Source organism: Chrysochloris asiatica, unplaced genomic scaffold, assembly GCF_000296735.1.
Source record: "Chrysochloris asiatica unplaced genomic scaffold, ChrAsi1.0 scaffold00046, whole genome shotgun sequence".
In the NCBI taxonomy this organism is placed as follows: domain Eukaryota; kingdom Metazoa; phylum Chordata; class Mammalia; order Afrosoricida; family Chrysochloridae; genus Chrysochloris; species Chrysochloris asiatica.
This window is the reverse complement of record NW_006408564.1, coordinates 14,528,074-14,543,067: the sequence shown is the minus strand read 5'-3', so window position 1 is coordinate 14,543,067 and position 14,994 is coordinate 14,528,074. Positions and strand designations below refer to the sequence as shown.

The following is a 14,994-nucleotide window of genomic DNA, read 5'->3' as shown; positions in this document are numbered from 1 at the left end:
GTAAATCTTTACGGGAGTAGAAAGCTTCATCTTTCTCCCACAGAGCAGCTGGTAGTTTCGAACCGCTGACCTTAAGGTTCGCAGACCGATTCGTAACCACTACGCTACCAGAGCTCCTTCATATGGTACCTCTTGAAATGGTTGAACATTAACCATTTCCTTTTGGTACAATGACTCTACTGGATCTATATCCATAAGAAATAAGAGTCATAACACAAATAGGTGTATGTACAGCAATGTTCATTACAGCACGATCCATAATAGCAAAAAGATGGAAACAGCCTAAAAGTCCATCAACAGAAAGCTGGATAAACAAACTTTGGTACATACACACAATGGAATACTAGCCAACTTTGAAGAATATCGATGAATTTTCCAAATGCCTCATACAGAACAGGGATGAACCTGGAGGGCATTATGCTGAGTGAAATAAAATAATCACAGAATGATATATATTTTATGAGACCACAATAGCAAAAACTCAGTAAGTTTTTAATGCTAAAAGAAACATTCTTTGATCATTACCAGGGATGGGAGGGAAGGGAGAGTCATTCCCAGGCTAGAGGAGAGACACATGTTGACGTAGGTAGTGGTGAGGACAATATGCAACAAGAGGGAGGTACGCAGAATGATGAAGACAGGTGAAGACACAGGGTAGAACACAAGTGCTGAAGGGGAGGTAAATATTTTTATATACACAGTCCTAGAACAATAGTGTTCTATGGGTAGACACATGGGACAGATGCACAGGCTGAACAGGTATGGGAGGGAGAGTCAGAGTATATCCACAAACATATAAGCATTTGACAGACGAGTCCTGGTGTGGCACCAGTTGCTCCTTAGAAATTCTGTATAGGATCGCTATGAGTTGAAATCCACTCAACGGCACTTAACAACATTTGTCATGGGCAGTGACCTTTGCAGCAAACACACCTATGAATGTAGTCAAGCATACAGGAGGCAAAATGATGAAAACCTCTGAGATATTATCAAACATCTTAAGGCAATGAGTAGCTGGGCCTGGGGACTCAGGACCATAGTCCTGGAGGATACCAAGAACAACTGGCATACATAGTCCACAAATAAAATGTTCTCCATCCTACTTTGGTAAGCGGTGACTGGGATCTTAAAAACTCATGAGCAGCCATCTAAGGTGCCATTATTGGTCTTTCCATGTGCAGAAGAAATTAGAGTAATGCAAATTTGAAGATGCTTGGAATCAACTAGTCCAATGGGCCAATGGAACATGTGAACATCAGCCATTATGACTGATTCCAAAAGAATTAGATGGTGATCACCTACCACTGCCAACTGCTCTGAAAGGGATCACATTAGAAGGTCCTGGACAGAGTGGCAGAAAATGTGGAACAAAACTTAAAATTATATTTAAAAAAAAAAAAGATGGCCCTTACTGGTCAGAGACTGGAGGAACCTGAGGCTATTACTGGAACACAAGTCAATCTCATGGTTCAATTAAGCAGCAGACAGATATATGGGAGGGACAACAACACTAGTAAGGCATGCTTACCATACTTCACTAAGGATAAGTTGGGCAATCATTCAAGATCAAAAGGGCAACATTTACCTTAAAGACAAAGTTGAGAAAGGAAGGGACAAGGAAAGAATGCAAACAAGAACCACAGGGAGGAAGTGGGCTAACTTGTGTTGCATGCAGGGATTGGAAACACTCAGATGAAACAAGAGTATGATTTGTTGCATGTAAAACTGATCATCTCTGTAAATCTTCACTCAAGTCACAACAAAGTTTCAAAACAAAAACAAAAAAGTGGTGTCACAACTGAGATATTTCCTTTTCTTAAGAGTGTCATTTGACATATCCATGCACTTAAAAATAGGTCATGTCTGGAATTAAATACCAATACACACAACAACCCTCACGTAGGTTGCAATGAGTTTGCACAGACTCAACAGCACTTAACAACAGCAGCAGGTAAGATAATGTAACAGTTAAGGCATTGGCCATGGGGTTAAATAGCCTGGATTAAAATCTAGGATACATCAAAGATTAATACCATCCTTAGGGATGCCGCCTGATCTTTCCAAGCCTCAGTTTTCTGATCTGCAAAAAGGACTCCATACTTCTAGAATTAGTATGTTGATTAAGTGGGGGTGTAATCCTCTTAGCACATGTCAACACTGATTATTCGATGAAAGATTGTTTCCACGGTGACATAAGAAGTCATCTCAGGGGTGAGACTTTGTCCCTCTGAGAGAGAGCTACTTTCAAAGCAACTTTTCTCAAGACAGCAGAAAAACAATTAGAATTTTCAAAATACTCACAGCTCAAAGTAGGCACTAATGCTTGTTCACAGTTGCTAAACAATTCTATGGAACAAGCTGCAACTCCATACAGTGGTTGGACCCTGGCATCTACCTCAAATTATACAAGTAAGCAAGAAACCTTCCTCCTCTTCCTGAGTGGCAACAGCTGTATTGCTCCAACATCTTTTCAGGAACATCAGCACATTAGCACCATCTAAACACAGCTTGTGTTTATAAGGCAGGGGGTCCGGAGCTCTTGAATTATGCTTTCTGATGAGTAGTAATTCAAAAGGTACAGTTCTGTTACCATTGTGAGTACTAAAGACAAGATGGTGCAATTCACTAACGACTGAATTGATTTCTTATCCCTCTCTTTCTAACAGCAACTTCTAGAGCACCGAGCCAATGCATGAGAGACATGGAAGGTAATACTTACAAAGTACACCCAAGGATGTCATTTGCCAAAGGAGGCCAATAGTGGCTGTCAATCTCATCCGTCTGAGCTGCCCCACAGAGGACACTGGTTGGCACAAGCTGTTTGCTACAGGCTGCTAACAGAAAGGCTGGAAGTCTCAACATACTGAGCAGCAAGATCTGGCATTCTCCTTCTGTGAAGATTATAGTCAATGGAGAAGTTCTACTCCGTAACATGTGAGGACACCAGGAGTCTGGGGGTTGATGTGACAGCAGCTAATAACAACAGCTGCTCTATAAGACTGTCTCCTGCATGCATGACTTCCTAGCGTCACTGGAATGTCTACATTCATTTTGGGTCTTGGCTTCCACATTTCTCCAAGGCAGACCCCTTTGCAAGGGACATTCAAGGGACAACTGTAGGCTCTTAGTGTAACATCTTAGTGAATAATATTTTAAAATCAGTATCACCCAACAGATCCTTGTTACCGTATGCAGAAATATTGCAGAAATCATCCCCAACAGCATTCAGTATGTCTTCCGTTTGACGAAAAAATGGTCTGAGGTCTCTATCCATGTTGTTTGTTTGGGCCAAAAATCGAAGTAAAGTAACTGAGTAATGACTGGCCTCCAAATGTTATCACATTCGGGAAACATACTCTTGACCCAGTGATGCCAACAGGTCTAGATATTAAAGGACAGTTGTGATAAGTACGCATCACATGTGCTCTTTGACCTTAACTGATACTGAACTGAGGGGTGGCTGTGTGAATACCTCTGGCCAGTGGCTAGTTAACAATTTTTAAATGCACACTTTCAGGCCTAATAGAGATCTGGGTGGCTCCCCCATTTCTCTGCTCTTGCTGTAGCAACTTTGGAGATCTGTGTTCCATGAAGAGCCACAGGTCGGGGAGAGCTGCCCATTGCGGGTGAGAAATAAACCACTGAAATATTAAATCACAAGGGTGGTGGTGGTGGCAGCGGTGTGTGTGTGTGTGTTTGTGTAGGCAGGGGGGTCTGTTTGTTGACTACAGCGGCTACTGAAGTTTTCTCTAATATAGTCGGCTTACAATTAATGAGAACAACCAGTGGTCAATGTTCCTCCCCTGAAGGGGGTCATAGGATATCCTACCTTTAACCTAGTTGCACAGGGGTGCCCCCTCTGGGTTTTTCATTAAGTTGTTAGTGGCACCATTCAAATCAAGTTCATGAACTTCTGGTGTTTGGCCCCAAGTGTCTCTGAGTGCTCATTTGGTTTACCTACAGTCTGAAGTCCCTGGATGGAGTAAAGGGTTAGGTGCTTGGCTGATAACTGAAAGATTGGCAGTTGGGAATCCATCCAGAGTTACTTTGCAAGGAAGGCCTGGCAATCTGATTCCAAAAGATCAGTTCTTGAAAGCCTTTGGAGCACAGTTCTATTCTCACACACAAGGGAGAAGTGAAATCAACTCCAAGACAACATTTTTGAAACACATACTTTAGTTCCAGACAAATGACTTAATTATGTCCAGGATGAATACTATGCACAACCAGTATCATTCGAAAGAATGAACTCTAGAAGAAAATTCCCAAAGGGATTTTAAATACATTTTGTACAGTGGCCGTATTATCAGAAATGGTGCACAGCTAACCAATTTGATTACATTTAAGAAAACAGCATTCATTTAGATCTGTATAGTGCATGGGGTTGCTATGAATCAGAACTTACTCAACAGTACCTAATAACAACAACTCTATTTTCTTTATTAAAAAACAACAGTTTTTTTTTTTTTTTTTTTAAATGCACACTGGGACCCAGAATTAAAAACACGTCTTTTCCTAAAGTCAGATATAGCAAAACCAAACCCAAACCCTTTGCCAATGCGTTGATTTGAACTCGTAACAATCCTATAGAACAGAGCAGAACTGCCACAGAAGGTTTTAAAAGCTGTAATCTTCACGGAAGCAGACAGCCACATCTTTCTCCCATGAAGCAGCCAGTGGGTTTAAACAACTGAGCTTTCAGTTAGCAGCTGAGAGCTTAACCACTGCACTACCAGGGTTCACAACCAATATCTGCTTCTTCATCACCTGCCAAGGGCCGTGATACGCATTTCCAATAAAAACCACTTCCACTGAGTTGATTCTAACTCACAGAGAACCCCATGTGTGTCAGAGGCCAACTGTGCTCCACAGGGATTTCAATGGGGTCTTTGGGAGCAGTAGGTTGCCAGTCACCTTCGGGTGGATTTGAACCATCAACCTATTGGTTAGCAGCCAAGTGCAGTAACTGTTTGCACCACTGGAAACTTGTGCTTAATTCTCACATTATCACCACTTAAGAGTAAACAATGGACTATGTATGCCGGACCAGGCAATACTTCTTTCTCTTATATATAAGTTTGGCAAGGGTCATAGCTAACTGAGAGCAAATAACATTAACAGTGGTTGCTTTTGTCTGGAATCCACATCCAGTTACTGTTCTGGGACTCCATGGCCCTTTGGTTTCCAAGACACTGATCCAACTGCCAGGATGCAGCATTAAGTACTAGACACAGTCTGACAAGAACAGTCCCTTCTATCTGGACATAGAAGGCCCTGGGGCACAAATGGCCTAAGTTTATCCTCAATGAACAGCTGTCAATCATTCAGGGGCGGGCAGTGGGACCCAGGTGGACCAATCAGAAACAGTCCTAATATTTTTGCTTGAACTACTTGGAACAAGACATTCCTTTATCACATTATTATATAATGAGAGACAGGAGACAAACAGAGCTCAGAGACCTCCAGTTTTGTTTTTCATTATTTCATAAACCCATTAAATGTAAGTGTCAACAGCTCCAAGTAAACACACTGACAACAGGACAATAGCTGCAAAGGATCAGACGCTGGTCACGGGAGGCATCACCACCACCAGAGAGCAGGACTGAGGCCCGAGTATCATGTCTGCTACTGGAAGATAGCATCCAGAAGGTTTTGATCTGCATCAGTGCTCTACTTAAGTCAGCTCTGTTTGCCAATCTTCACTGTGCCCCAGAAGGCAGAAGGGAAGCAATGCTGTTTCAGCTTCAAAACAGCATTGCCAAAGGGAACTACACATCTCATCTACATTTACCAATTTTCTGTCTGAGCACCCCAATGCCTCCTTCTTTCATGTTCATACACACACACAAAAAAGGAAGTTGGACAGAAAATGGGTCCTTGTCCCCTCTAGGCTGTTCTTAAGCTTAACCATCTCTTCTGTCCTAAAGCTAATTCATCTTTACTTTCCTTGTTCTGTAAGAATTTTCCCTCTCACATTCACTCTTGTGCCGCTGGCATTCAGACTTGGGTCAAAGCTCCTATATCCAGTCTACTGGATACAGTTTAAAGCTCGGGCCACTTTAAACAAGGCTTTGAATACATGTAACATTATAATTATACGAGAGAGCTCCAAAAGTGTGGGAAAATGGAATGAAAAGATAATGGAATATTTTTCATGAGCATTCTAGTAGTGTAATGAGTTAAGCATTGGACCGTTAACCGAAAGGTAGGCAGTCTGAGCCCAGCCAGCTCATGAGCGAAAGATAAGACAGTCTGATTCTTTAAAGATAGTTGACTTTAGAAACCCTACAGGGTATTTCTACCGTGTCCTACACGGTAGGTATACGTTGGAACTGACTTCACAGCAGCAGGTATGTATGGTACTACATGTACAGAAGTTTCACTACAAGAAGCATGCAGAAAACAAAATGATTTGAAGTGGCCCGCATCCCTGTCTCCGTGTCTCCCTGGTCAGGTCTCTCCTCGGCCACAGTTATTCATTTAGGAGTGGGTAAAGGGATTCATCGGGTGGGCCAATCAGCAACAATTGGCAGATTTTTGTTAGAATTACTTGGAACAAGGCATTTCCATACAAGGGGGTGGGACTGCGGTAGGGACAGGGCAGGGGGTGGGGAGGGTGTTGCTAAGCTAGAATCCCAAAGCCTGGGATAACTGTGGACTCCCTCTGCTTCAAGACAGGAGAGTCTGGGTCTGAAACCATACAGAACTGACCGAAGAGATGCAAAAGATGGACTTGAAGACTTTCCATGACTTACTTCTACATGCTCAGTTCAACCCAAGATTAGACAGCCTCCAATTTACCAATGGGCGCCAGAAAAACACTTTTCCTGGAAAAGGAATGGCACAGAAGTGAGGCCTGGGCTCCACGTTTAACTTGTGCTTACCCTAGCTGCTCTGTAGCTCTAGAAGTGCTTTAGCTCTTGTCAGACACTTAGGGATGCCTGAGATGACCCCATTCCTTTCTCATTTGTTTTAGGTTAATTGAGAACAGACCTAAGGACACACAGCCAATCTGGCAGACAACTGCTGGTTTCACCTTCAAAATGTGTTCACATCCAACGGCTACCCTTACTCTTACTATCACCTTCTTCTTGAACTAGTTCAACAGTCAAGTGATTCTGTTAAAACTGAAGTCAAATCATAACAGTCCTCCACTCCAAATCCTACTTATCTTAGAGAAAAAGGCCAAGTGTTTACAATGACCCTCAAGACTGACCTAACGTCCCTTTATTTCATTCCCTCCTGATGCTCTCTCCCCTTATTCCTATACTCTAGACACACGGAAGCTCCTGCCTCAGGGCCTTTGCACCTGCTCTTTCTTCTGCTTGTAACTCACCCCAGATAGAGTGCACTTAATTCCTTCCTCCTTTAGGTCTCTGCTCCAATATCACATCCCAGGGAGGCTGTGTTTGACTGCTGTACTTCCAGTGAAGCCTCACTCCCAGCTCCCATGAATGTCTCTCATCTTTCAGGATATTGTTTTCTCCACTACACACTTCATTTTGTTGTGGTGCTATAGGATCAGCACTAGACTGCGAACCACAAGGTCGGCAGTTCAAACCTACCAGCTGCTCTTCGGAAACCCCATACAGGGTTGCTATGAGTTGAACTGACTCAACGGACTTTGTAACAACAACAACCATCTTATTATGTATTTTATGTCTTGCTAATTCTAACATCTAAGCTCCAGGAACTGACGCGACAGCGCTTGACAACAACAAATGCCTACAAGGGTCTGGTTCACATACAGGGCCTAGAAAACAACTGAATGAATGGAAAACATGACAGCATTTGTCACTGGTGATGCTCATTAGAAAAACAACAGAATTTTCCTTGCCTCTGTCTGGGTGCTGAGAGAAAGCAGGCCTGCTGAGTAGGCCAGTCTAGCTCATTCGGTGGCTGTGGCTGAGACAGTGCAGTTAAAACCAAACCCCACAGAACTCCTAATGCTGAAACCCTTGGGAAGTCACAAGAATCAGTTCAAGACGATAATATAAGGGTGACGTACAATACGCCATTTTACATTTCATTTATTAAATGTTTTCCTACCAGCCAATTTAGTTTTTAAGAAAAGCCGTTTATTTTTTTTTTCCCCCCAGGTAAAAAGTGGAGATCATTATGTAGAGCCTGGTCTCAGAATCACTTGAAGTGCTGTGAAATTGATTAACTCATTTTGCAGAATTAGAAATGAAGTTCAAAGTGGCAATGGGGTGGGATCCAGAGAGGGACAGAGATGGAGTTGGAACCTGGATCTCATTGACTCCCAAACAAAAGCCTCTTTGGCCCCAAATCCCATTAGCTCACTCACTGTCTTCCTACAGACAGGAGAGACGGGTCTCCAGGTGGTATCGCTAAAAGCAGCCACACCTTTCTGAATCAAGGTCCACCGGCTTCCCGCCCCAGACATCTCATAGCAGCACCTGGCCAGCACCCCACCCCCACCGTGTCTCCTCTGTGGGTGCTTCCAGGTGTACTCACCTCCAGTAAATTAGCACAACAATCAGAAGGATGAGGCACACGAAGGTCAAGGCTGATACCACAATCAGAGGGATGATCCACTCCATCCTCCCTGGAGCAGGACGGCTTATCATTCCAGAGGTGTTCTTTTCTGCTGCAAAGAGAAACCATCCCATTAGAGGACAGAGCTGAGTGCAGCCAGGGAGCCAGCGCATGAGGCAGAGCTGGGCTCCAGTTCTGACCGGTTTCTGCAAAATGGGGCCACTTGCTCTGGACAGCCCTGGCACAGAAGCGGGTCACACTGCCTTTCTCACCTTTGCCCACACCAGACCTCTTCGGCAGCCTGCACCCTGTACCTGTCTGTGGTGGGGTGGATTTATAGATGGAGTTGAAAATGTTTTTAAAGCAGAGTTGTACAGAGAACACAGCCAGCCAGTCTCACTCCAAGAATGAGGGAAAGGGTTCAAGACAGAAAGCTGCACCAGACTCGGCTTCGGAGAAGGCCCAGGGGTGGAAAAGCCACCTTGGCTTCAGCTGGTATGGAGTGGGAGACCCTCGAGGGAGTGGGGTGAAACAATGAATTTACTAGGATTCCCACTTGTGGCTACCATTGTTATAATGTACCCTCGCATTGGTTCCGACCCATAGCAACCCTATATAGGGCTTCTGAGGAGCAGCTGTTGAGCTTGAACCATTGACCTTGTGGTTCAAACGGACTTTGCAGCCCAGCGCATTAACCCACAGCACCACACATAGCCACCTTTTTTTTTGGGGGGGGGGGCTTACTTAGAATCTATTTCCACTTCTAGAAACTACACCTTGATTCTGTTTGGGGGGGGCCACTCTCCCCTCACTAATCGATACAATCATGGTTCCTGACTGCCCTGGCCTAGCAAGGGTGGGCCTGGGACTAAAGCTAGGACACGGGTGCTCACCCACTCAGCTCCACCAGGTGGTCCTGCCACTGCTGCCCACCACCCAGACCCTCTGAGGACCTGTGTACCCCCAAATCTGGCTTCTGACTCTTCTACCAATCCCAGCACCTACCCTCAATTCATCCAGAGGCTCCAAGACAGCCAAGGACATGAAGCCTTGCTGTTGGCACACCGAACCAAACCAAACCAAACCATCTGATGCTCTCGGGTTGATTTCATCTCAGAGCAAGCCTACAAGATACAGTAGAACTGCCCTAGGATTCCCTAGGCTGTCAATCTTTAGGAAAGCTGACTGCCACAGCTTTCTCCTGTGGAGCAGCTGGTGGGCTCAGACCAACAGTCAAGTGCTGCAGCCACTGTGTCACCAGGGCTCCTTCCTGGTGTACGACCCCCTCATAATAGCAGCCATAAAGCACAGGTAAGAGGCGGAAGTGTGAGTCACAGTTCAGGAATTTCTGGGCAATGGAGGGCGCCTCTTACCTAAGCATTTCTTCCTCCGCTTTCAGGACCCGAGTATCTCCAGCAGCCCCAAGAGCCTCAGCAAGAGACCCTCGTTTCCCTTGTCCAGTGGGGCAGAACCCTGGGGATCTCCACGTGACCCACTGAAGCTCCGGTGCAGTGTGGGGCTGGGAACATCACTGATGTGCAGACGCAGGTATGGTTACAAGCGAGGAGAGAGCAAGGTTAGCTGCGGCCACTGGAAAATTGCACTCCCTCGTACAGGTGGCTGGCTGATCCGCTCTGCAGAAACCAGGCCAGCAGTCAGCCAGCCAGAGCGTCCTCCAGCAGAACAGGGGAAGCACAGGGCTCATCAGGCTGGGCTTCCAAGAGCCCGAGGTGGGCTGCACTGGAGAGAATGGGCCTTGGGAGGAGGTTTTTAAGAGGCCAGGTTCCCAGCTGAAGCAGGGAGCCACAGGTTCTTCATCAGGCCTCCCCCACGTGGCTTTTTGTCCCAGGTACAGACTTGTGACGCAGGTGGGGCAGCTCACAAACAGAAAAACAGTAGCAGGCAGGTGAAACACGTACATGTTGCAAACAACCACAACACAGCCCTTGACCATTAATTTATGAAGTGACTCCCTACTTAAGAAACTACTGTCCTGAGATACTCCTTAACCTTGCTCTTTTAAGAACTATCCATATGCCATCCAATGGACAACAGCAACTCAAAAGAATAAAACCACAGGGGGCAGTGAGGATGCTCTAATGGAGGAGGAACAAGACAGAAGAGGAGGGTAAGAATGGTCGCCCACCAGCGATTTAATAAATGTCACTGCCTCATATGTGTAGAAACTTGAATTGGTGTATGCTTTTTCTTTGAACATTCTCAACAAACTAAAACAACAAAAAAAGTGCCTTGCTAGCTTTCCTAGCCCACTTCCCTAGGCCCTTGGCTTTGAATTCTTCTACTCGTTTTCACTGGATGGATATTTGCCAAGCCCATGTGTCTGGCTTGGCATGATGCAGGGAGGTGGGGCACAGTAGAACTTAAGACAGAACCCAGTCCTATGGCTATGGGGTTCTTGTTGTTGCTATGTACCGTTGAGCTGGTTCTGACTCATAGTGACCCTGTATAGGGTTTCTGCGGAGCGGCTGGTGAGTGTGAATCACCAACCTTGCAGTTCAAACCGACCTTGAGTTAAAAGTGCGTATCCCTGGTGCCACACCAGGACTCCATGGCTATGTGGGAGGGAATTTAAAGGGGGGAGGTGGCCATTTGAACAAGTAACTAGAATAAAATGGATGTGACACCAGGGCTGATCCTAGCCCAGGACTGCACACACTCCCTGAGAAGGCTGAAAGGAAGTCAGCAAGGCCAAGTGTGGGGACCATGTTGCAGACAAAGAGCTCTGTAAAAGCCTCCAAGAGGCGGTTATAAAGCCCAAGCAAGAACATGGCGGAGAGATGGAAGTCAGATCAGCCAAGACTTTACTGGTGGAATTAACTACAGTAAATTTAGTCCTAAGGACAATGAAAAACTCTGGGTTTTAAGGCCTGGTAGACATGGCCGCTCCTCAGAAACCCTATGAAAGGTCGCTATAAGTCGGAACCAACTCAGAATGGCACTTCACAACAACTAACACATGGACCAAGTATGCATTCTATCCATCAACACATTGCTTTTATTGCAAAGCTCTGGAGACCAGCCAGGGAAACCAGTGGCAAACGAGAACAATTTTGGGGCGTTCCAGCAGGGGGCAGCCTAACCACACAATTATCTGGCTGGTGGGAGACTGTAAGACCTGAAAGTCTTGTTGATGGGAAATGTCAGGAGGGTTGACATGTGGCATAGGCCATATGTCCACCCTGAGAGGCCCCTGAGTACTGGAGGAACTCCCAGTATCTTCTTTCTCTCCATGTGTCCTGACAGAAAATGGTTTTTGCTTGCACTGCTTGATGGCAGGCAGATGGGGTGAAGTGGAGTGAACGGGAAGCTCTGATTCCCACTCATCCTAAAGCACTTTAGAGGAACCTTGGCCAAGACAGCCATTCACTCCTACCAGCTCTGTGGTATATCTTCCACCCAACAACCACTAAGCAGTGGTTACTGTAGAAATATTAGAGCCTTAGGAGTAACAGTCTGGTTGGGAGCTTCAACAACACACTACATCATGCCTGGAGTCTCCTCTACATCTCTGTGCTGGCAATTATGTACCACTCCCCCTCAGCAATGGCTGAGTGTTAGGGTTCAGAAAGGGCTGAACCACCAATGTGGGCTCCTCAGTGTCAGGGGACAGTGTGGATCCACAGAGACTTAGGGTCTGATGAAGTCTAAGTCACAGCTATTCCTGGGTCAGAGTGAGGCTCAAATTAAGTGTTCACAGTTCTGAGTCATTTGTCTTTGCATCATTTCATAATGCACCCAGAGAATTTTGAGAGCTTAAGTTTTTAGGGGGTGAATGCCATCTGAAACCCCATTTTGTACAGCCCTCAAATGGTAGTGTCTGTGGAGGAGGTGTCAGGCCACCATAACCTGCAGCTGGGAAGGAGAGCCCCAAGGACATGATCTGAATAGTCTGGCCTTGCAGTAATGGGCTCCAGCCCAACAATGGTGAGCATGGCGCAAGACCATTGGTTCTACTGTGTACTGGGTCCCTATGAATTGGAACTGACTTGATGGCACTGAACAACAACAACAAATTACATACAAGGGGCTTCAGAAAGTTTGTGGGAAAATTCTATTTTAATTCCATTTTGAACCTCCCTCATAGAGGTCAAGCAAAGGTATGATTGTGCCTGGATTTCCATGTGCAGCATGACAAGTTCACTGTACACCCAAATCTTCACTTAACATGGCTGCCTTCCAAAGACCAGGCCATTATGCACAGATCAGGGTTATGTGAAAATGGAGGTTGACCACATCAGATCACTTCATGCGGGATGCCTACATCATTACAAAACTGCCAAATTACATCACTACCTAACTGTCAAACCACTGAGAATCATGTCCCAGCTAACGTGACACATAACCTTAACTATCACAGCCAGTGTTACTCTCACACCTCGGCCTTGCCACTGCCAGACACTAATGTGCAAAACAGACAGATTTTTTATATTCCTGTCATAAATGTGAAATGTCAGATGAGACAGTTGATAAGAGAGGAGGAGGTATATTTTTTTTGTCTTCATGGTACTAGAAACCTGGAATTTCATCTCATCTCCACGAGACCATTCACAGGAAATGTGATCCTGTTACTGCCCTGCTTACAGTCCTTTTGAACCCCTCACTGTCCATATGAAAAGGGTGGGTCCCACCTCCCTCCATCAGCCCCCCCCCCAATTATTTTCTACAACTCCAGCCCCTGTTATATGGCACTGTATGATAAGCACTAGAACTCAAGGTCAATTTGAACAGCAAAGTGGCAGTTCAAACCTACCAGTTGCTCCTCAGAAACCCTATACAGGGTCGCTATGAGTCAGAACTAACTTGACAGCACTTAACAACAACAGACTAGAATATGAACTCTATGAGGACAAGATTGATTCTGCTTATTTCAGCTGGGTTCTGGTCTCACCTCTGGGCCTTTTCCCCTGATCCCACTGTATGGAATGCTTCCCCAGTCTTCTCCTGAATGCTCCTATTGTTCCCTCAATCCTGGCTCAGCTGCTACCTCCCCAAGCCTTAAGTCTGTGGTGCATATGGTGGACAACGAAAATTTAAAATTATAGGCTCAAATCCTGGCTCTGCCACTGTCTATCTGGGTGACCTTTAGCCAGACTGTCAGAAGTTATTCATCCGTAAAATGGAAACAACAGAATCTACTTCAGAGGAATTTGGAGGAAATTCATTGTGAAGTTTCACACAGAATGCTTAGAAGTGTGCCTGGCATTATCCAAACAATGAGATAACACTATCATAGTCTTCTATTGCACAATCACTATCAATTAAAATTGCTCTTGTATTATTGTTACATCTCCAAAGGCAGGGCTGATTGCTCTCTGTGAATAGAAGGACACTTAGAAAGCTCTGCCTCCTATTAGCTGTGCAACGCTGGGCAAGTTCCTTAACAGTCTACGCTTCTATAAATATTTGTCCCCTGCATTGTGGTGGTGGTAAGGATTAAATCAATTGGCACATACAAAGCACTTACATATTGTTGTCTGGCACCCTTAAGCACCTAGTGAAATATCATCCACTGTGATGATCTAGAGCCCCGGTGATACTGTGGGTTAAGCACTGTGTTGCTAACTATAAGGTCAGTGGTTCAAACCCACCAGCAGCTCCAGTGGGGAACAATGAGGTTGTCTGTTCCCGTAAAGATTAACTGTCTTGGAAACCCTATGGAACAGTTCTATTCTGTCTCATAGGGTCACTGGGAGTCTGAACCAACTCTGTGGTAGTGGGTTTGGTTTTGTTTCCTGTGACTATCACCACTCCCACCCTCACCATCTCTCTCCTCCTCAAATTCCTAGCACCAGGCAGATGGGAATCTCAGTGCTCTCGGTCATGTCTAAGAGCACTATGCGGATCACACAGAAGCTAGAGTGTGCACAGGGAGCCACCTGTCATAGGATCTCTAGTGAAGAGAAAACCTCTACATTTGTCCTGAGACAAGACTGCACCTTGTCTTTGCTGTGCCTCAGAAGAAATGCCAGTCCTGCAGTCTGACACAGTCTGTGACCCTGGGACCCTCAAAGGAAGAAATGCAATGAAACAGAAAACTACCAGGAACCAATGACCTGCTCATGGTAGACGCCCTCATCCTCTTGTGTCCTTTGTCCCCTGACAATCTTCCCCAAGCCCAGACATTTGAGCAGGCAGTGTGCTGCAAGGACGTGGCCCTGAACTTCAGAGTTGGGTACACATGTGCACACATTCTGGCTCAGGCCTTTCTCACTGTGTGACTTTGGGTAGGTGGTTACCCGTTTCTGAGCCTCCAGCCCCTCTTCTGTTAAAGTGAGACATATGATAAGGCTCACCTATAGGGGGAGTCATCAGATGATTTATGTGAAGCAGGACCAGCTACATAACTTTCATGGCCAGACGCCAAATGAAAACACATGATCCCTTATTAAAAAACGATGAAGAGGAGGGAATGAACAAAATTGCAGATCAGGTAGAAGTACAGTGAGGAGCTCCGTCAGCAACAACACAGAATAC

The 14,994-nt window shown here is 45.4% G+C and overlaps 1 protein-coding gene across 2 annotated transcripts in view; it reads right to left on the bottom strand.

Moving 5' to 3' along the window:
• PTPRG (protein tyrosine phosphatase, receptor type, G) overlaps nt 1–14,994 on the bottom strand; it is a 1,006,925-nt gene that overhangs the window by 94,722 nt on the left and 897,209 nt on the right. For both annotated transcript variants that reach the window (XM_006862095.1, XM_006862096.1), the window contains exon 13: nt 8,479–8,611. In XM_006862095.1, the coding sequence (XP_006862157.1) occupies nt 8,479–8,611 (133 nt within the window). The remainder of the gene's footprint in view (nt 1–8,478; nt 8,612–14,994) is intronic.